This window comes from Pteropus alecto, unplaced genomic scaffold, assembly GCF_000325575.1.
Source record: "Pteropus alecto unplaced genomic scaffold, ASM32557v1 scaffold43, whole genome shotgun sequence".
Classification (NCBI taxonomy): domain Eukaryota; kingdom Metazoa; phylum Chordata; class Mammalia; order Chiroptera; family Pteropodidae; genus Pteropus; species Pteropus alecto.
Window position 1 is genome coordinate 17,213 of NW_006435764.1, and position 6,166 is coordinate 23,378.

Here is a 6,166-nt window from a genome sequence, read left to right on the forward strand (position 1 = left end):
CGTTCGCCGCAAGGGTGGTCTGCGTTTCCCGGGGGAGTCGTCCCGCGTTGCCGGACCGCGCCCCTGTTCGCCAAACAGCCGACCGCGGGCAGAGCGGGGTGCTGGGGGCACTGGGGGGCACCGAGGCAAATCGCACAGCTCTCTGTCCAAGCCCGCCGCGCCCCGGCAAGAGGAAGTCGCGGAAACACCGCCCCCTCCCCACGGTGGACACACCGGGCAGGACGACCTGGCCCTGTCCTCATGGAGCGTCAAGCGCAGCCGGGAAAAGGCCGTCGCGACCCCGGAAAGGAAGCGGGACCACGCGGGAATGTGGGCGCGGCGGGCGGGTCCATGTGGTCACGGGGGTCAGCGCCAGGCGTTCTCCGGGAGGGGGAGGAGAGGTCCACGGAGAGCCGAGGCCGCAGGGAAGAGCCTGGAGAGCATTCCGGCCAGAGGAGACGGTGGATGCCGGCGGCGAGCTGGCACCGCTCTCAGGCGCCGGGAGGGCCCCGCGAGACTCAGGGTCAGGGCGCACGGCCTCACCTGGCAGCAGCAGGTCCCTGGCCCGAGTCCCAGGCTACACGCACGAAGGGTCAGGTCACAGCTGAGGGACCCAGGGTCTTGGGGCCAGCAGCAGACCTGCCAGTCCCTCCCCCTGGGAGAAGTCGGTTGTTGGTGGTGTGGCTACAGGTGGCCACACAGCCCTGGACAGTAGGCCCTGCCGTCTGAAAAAGGACAGGCAGCATTCAGGACACACGGGGCCTACGGCCGCGGCCACCCTCCACAACCCTCGCCTTGCCTGAACCGAAATGGTCAGGGAGCAGGCCACCCTGCCCCAGGTCCGCCGTGCCGACAGGGCCCGAGACCACACCTGTTCCTTCTGTCCCACACGGGCTCGATCGGGGCGAGGTGGCCCGCGGTGCTGACCTCTGCCCTCCCCCAGGGTCCTGACTCGGACCCTTACGAGTCCCAAGGGGGTGCAGGTGGCACCTCCGATGACCCTTAGGTCCTTTCTGGGGGCCTGGCAGTGGCAATAACCCAACACAGCAGGAGGTGCCGCTCCCCGCTCAGCCCGGACACACGCCAGGAGGTCTGCGTTTCTCGGGACCCACGCCGAGCTGGGCTGGCACCGCTGACCTCAGGGCCGTGCCATCTCACCGGCCCGGTAGATGGGGTCCTGACCGCTGTCCCTGGCCCGGAGGTCCAGGCTGGGAGACCGTCCTCGCCCTGCCACCCGGAGCCAGGAGTCTGTCCGCCACTGGGACACTCTGGCTGTCCAACGGGAGGATGTGGTCGGGGGGATGGGGGCCGCGGCAGTCGTCAGAGGCAACGGTGGCCAGCAGGCAGCCCGCCCCCCAGGGGCAGGCGGCAGGGCCCACACCTGAACACGTAACCCCGCGCTGAACGTGGCCTGGCTCCCGGGAGCGCTGGCCTCCCCAGCCATGGCAGCCACGTCTCGGCGCAGCCCCGGCCTCGACCGCCACCGGGGCGTGAATCTCACGTTAAGTCCCAAGAGGAGACGAGAGAATAATCTAGGGGCGTGGAAATGAAAACCCAGCTTGACCGAACGCGTGGGACTCCCTCTCAGAGGGCATCTGTGGTGTCGGCGCGTGTTAGGGTGGAGGCGACCGAGGATCGATCACCCCAACTTCCGCCTTAGGGCTCGGAGACAACGAGGCGACGTGAGCCTGAGGCCCGTGGAAGGACACAGATAATAGCAACTGGGACCGAGATCCAGGAAATCGAAATCAGGAAATCGACAGAAAACCTCGATGAAGCCAAAAGTGGTTATCTGGGGAGGAGAAGCTCAGTAAGACTGAAACCTTGTCAGCCTAACCAGAGATAAAAAGAGGAACCAGAGACGACTGCAGGGAGCCCTGCGAGAGAGGCCATCGCTGAGGGTCCCACGGACAGCAAGGGGGCGGCGAAGGACCCTGAGCGACCCCACGCCCACCAATCTGATGATCAGACCAGCAGACCGGTTCCGTGAATGACATCGTCTGTCGGAACTCGCACAAGGAGAAAGAGACCAACTAAGTGGGCCGATGTCTATTGAAGACGTTGGGGCGATAATCCGTCATCTCCCGCACACGAAAGCACCGGGCCCGGGGGTTTCCCCTGGCGGATCGTATGGAAGGTCTCGGGAAGAAATGCTCTTCCTTCTCTACGGTGTCTCCCGGAACAAAGGAAAGAGAGAACGCTTCTCACCCCGTGTTGAGGCCAGCGTGACCCTCATGCGGCCCAAACCAGATAAAGGCATGAGAAGGAAGGAAAGCGACAGTTCGCCGCGCGTCGCTTCCTCTCGTGAGCATAAATTCAAAGTCCTCCCCACGACACGAGCGCATCGAATCCAACAGTGAATCGTACGCCTCTTCCAAGTGGGGTCGATTCCGGGGCAGCCAGCTGGTTCGGTATTTAAAAAATTAGCGTCATTCACATCTACCGGCTAAGATAGAGAAACAACATGACCGTCTCGTTCGATTCCGAAAAAGCCTCTGACAAAATCCGACGGCCACGCTTGATCAAAACGGTCAAGAAACCGGGAAGAGAGGGGAACCTCCTCTCTCGAAAAACGTCATCTGCCAGAAAACCGTCATCGCACTTAATGGTGAGAAATCAGATGCTCCCCCAAGGTCGGGAGCAAGGCAGAGGTGCCCCCTCGTCGCCCCCATTCACCACCGTGCTGGAGATCCAGGCTGATGAAGACGAGAGAAGCGGATAAAACATGTGCCCGCTGGGAATGAAGAAATAAAACGGTCTTCGTTCCACAGATGCCACGCCGGTCCGTGCAGGAGACCCAGAGAATTCGCCAGGAACCTCCTGGGACGAGTGAGCTATCGCGGCAGGGTCGCGGGGTACGAGGTCGTGTACAAGGCCCGCGCCGCCGTCCGCGCGAGCCGGGCACCGCGGAGCCCTGACATCTAAACCACGATGCCATTTTGTTCGCACCGTGGACGTGGAAAACGCGGGTGGGAATCGCGGAACACCTAGAGGTTCCGCAGGGAGACGCCATCATCCCGCGACGGAAGAAGCAAGGACCCGAATGAACGAGACGCCGCGCGTTCGCCGGTGGCAGCTCGGTGCCGTCGGATGTCAGTTCTCCCCGGCGTGACCCACCGCTTCCGAGCGAGCCCAATTCAACCCCAGCCAGCTGTTTTGTAGATGTTGACAAACCAGATCTAAAGTTTACATGAAAAGGCCCAAACCCACGGTAGCCGACGGCACCCTGAGAAGGGTGACGAGTTTGGAGGACTGGCACTGGGTGACTTACCCTGGAGGTTTGGCTACAGGCCAGACACACTGACCAGTGGAAGCGGACAGAGAGCCCGGAACCAGACCCCCATGGACACAGCCAGCTGACCGCTGACCCGGGCAAAGGCCGTTCCACGGCGAGGATCGTGTTTTCAACACAAGGCGGTGGATCCACTGGCACTGCAGAAGCAATGAAATGTTTTAACCAGGGATTCGACAGACGGTTGCTAGCTAACCGACACAACGGTCCCCTGAGAAAGCAGTGTCCCTGACAACGGGGCGAGGATCCTGGGACGAGGGGGTCCCCAGGGCTTGTCTGCCTAACCCTCCGTCCTGGAGTAAATGCCAGTGGACGCCGGAATCCCCAACACAGACACAGCCCCTTTGGGAAGGGGGGCTTGAGCCACTCTGCCAGACAGAATGGCAACGAGGTCAGGACACAGGGACGTGGAATGGGCGTGGCCGGCTCTGCGCTCACCTGCAGACACTTGTCCTCGCCGTCTGGGCGTGGGCACTTGCACCGCACTGACCAGTTCGTTGCTCCCTCGTCCGTCTCCTCTCCTTTTTCCTAGCAGAAGCCGTTACTAAGCTACCCTGCGTCTCTGCGTCCCGTGCCCGGCTCCTGAGCAAGCGTGCGACTCCATCAGAATCAGGGTCACACAAAGGTGGGTAAAACACTAAGAAACTTCCCTTCAGTCCCTTCTGAAGAGTTCGCCTGCGTTGTTATGGGCAGGTGCACCGTATTAAGCAGAAGCCTACTTTTGCCTCTGTTTTTATTTGGAAGTTAAACGTGGTTTAAAATTACGCGTCTGTCCACACTGGGTTGTCAGGCGGGAGATTCTGCCGGGTGGGTCTCCTGTCAGCTCGTTTAAGCTAGGAGTTGGGTGAAGTCGGAGGGGCGCCCGCGGCCAGAACAGATGTGCTCAGCAGATTCCAGCCCTCCCCTCGCGCCTCCTGCCCTTCACCCCACCTGCTGGTCTGCAGGCCGACAGGAGGTCGCCTGTCGCAGACACGTTTTCCAGTGCTTGGTTTCCAAGACGTGCTTGTTTCTTAGGTCAGTGTCACTCCCCCGAAGAACGGCCACGTGGCAGGAGAACCTGCCTTGCAGCTGGTCCAGTTCACCCTCGGCTCATTTTTTTACCACCACCTACTACCATCTGAAACCATTATTTGTGCACATTTTTGTCTCTGCTTACAACAATATAAGCCCATGAAAGGAGGGACCTTACCTGCCTTGTTCAGTACTGTGCCCCTTCGGTCTCAGCTCCTGCGGTCCCAGGTAAGGTCTAGTGGCTGAAGGGGTGGGCACCCGGACTAGAGGTGTTCAGAGTGCACACGCAGCCACACAGATGTGTGCATGTGAGCCTGGGAGGAAACGGAGGAAACAGGTTGATGGCACAGTACCGCGAATACGGTGTTGAAAATACACGCAACTTGGTCTGTATTCTAACAAATGCACAGGTAACAGCTACAGAAAGTGGGTTGGAGGAGGGATGAGAATGGAGGCGACGGGAGGAGCATTGGGAAAGATGCCGCTGCTGTTCGAAGCAAAGGAGACAGAACGACGTGAACGAAGGCCCGAGGCCGACTTGATTCTCTGCCCCAACATGAACGTGGAAGGCAGAGGGTTGGCGTGGCAGGGTGAAAACGAGGCTGCGACTTCTCCGGCAAACATTCCGGGATGAGGTGGGGTCCGCGTCCCCTCCTGCAACCAGGAGGCCTGTGACAGCATATGGCAGAATGGCGAACGCGACTCATGAGGCGCTCTGCCCTGTTTGCTGGAGCCCAAAGGCCACCCCCCTGGAGTGGCCGCATCCAGGTGCTGTGGTTAATCAGCCCGGCCGAGACCCACCATCTCCACCAGTACTGACGCAGGGGCGCAGCCCTATCCAGATGATGCGGCCCCGCCATTGGCGTCGCCCCCAGCCATTCATGTCTTCCCACCTGAGGCCTGTGACATCTTGAGGCAGAGAGAAAAGCTGTCCTGTTGGGCCCTGAGTCCCCGGCCCGCAGAGGGCCACAAACCACTGCTCTGCAGCATCCGGTTTGGGGCGGTTACACAGCAAGAGAACACGCACGGAGGAAGGGACAGGGAGGAGAGGCCAGCTGGGCAGGGAAGGGACTGAGATGCAAAGTGTGTCATCAACCCACAGTCCCCTCCCACCACCATGGACCCACCACGCAAATCAGAAGGGGAAGAGCCACCTGTACACTCCCCACTCCACGCCTTCCAGCTGGTCCCGCCCCATCTGAGTGTCTGATTCAGTGGAGGCCACCAGCTTCCCCAGGTGAGACTCCGGCCCCCAAGCTAAGATCCTCTGGTGGCTCCTCATCCTCAGCGTGAAGCCATGTGCTGCTGAGACCCTCAGCCTCGCCTTTATCCAGCCCGCTGACCCCACACACCCAGCCCCCCTCACCCCGCAGCCATCGCCGTCACCTGCCCACATGCGTCTCTCCCTAACCTTCCCTTCGCCGTCCTCCACTTCCAGCCCTGTTCCTCGCTTTCACTGTTTTCAGGAGGCTTGCTCCACCTCCCAGACCGAGCTGCCCGCCTTCTCCGGCCTTCCCCCCACATTCCCCAAACCCCCAGTGTCCCCACCGACGCCCACCCAAAGCCTGCGCCTTGCTGGGGTTCTATCCCTACGCCCCCTGGTCCCTGAGTCCCCCAGTCCTCCACACCTTCCAACCCCTGTGTCCTGGCCCGTCCTCTCCCCACCCCATCCTCAGAGCAAACCGAGTCCTCGGTCCCACAAAGTGTCTCCTCTGTCCCTACGTGCCCCGGTGCTCCACATCGCTCCGTCCTCAGTGCACCCCCGGACCCGCGTTCCCGTGTCCTCGCTTCCCCACTCCTTTGCGCCTCCCCATATGCCCCCCACCCCGCGTCCCCCTGGCCCTGCGCCCCAGGACCTGCACACCGCCACACACCCTCCAGCCC

The 6,166-nt window shown here is 61.5% G+C and overlaps 1 protein-coding gene across 1 annotated transcript in view; it reads left to right on the top strand.

Moving 5' to 3' along the window:
• Window positions 1-4,760: 4,760 nt before the first annotated feature.
• B4GALNT4 (beta-1,4-N-acetyl-galactosaminyltransferase 4) overlaps window positions 4,761-6,166 on the top strand; it is a 12,777-nt gene continuing 11,371 nt past the window's right edge. Inside the window, exon 1 of the mRNA XM_025046271.1 lies at window positions 4,761-4,858. Coding sequence (XP_024902039.1) covers window positions 4,761-4,858 — 98 coding nt within the window. The remainder of the gene's footprint in view (window positions 4,859-6,166) is intronic.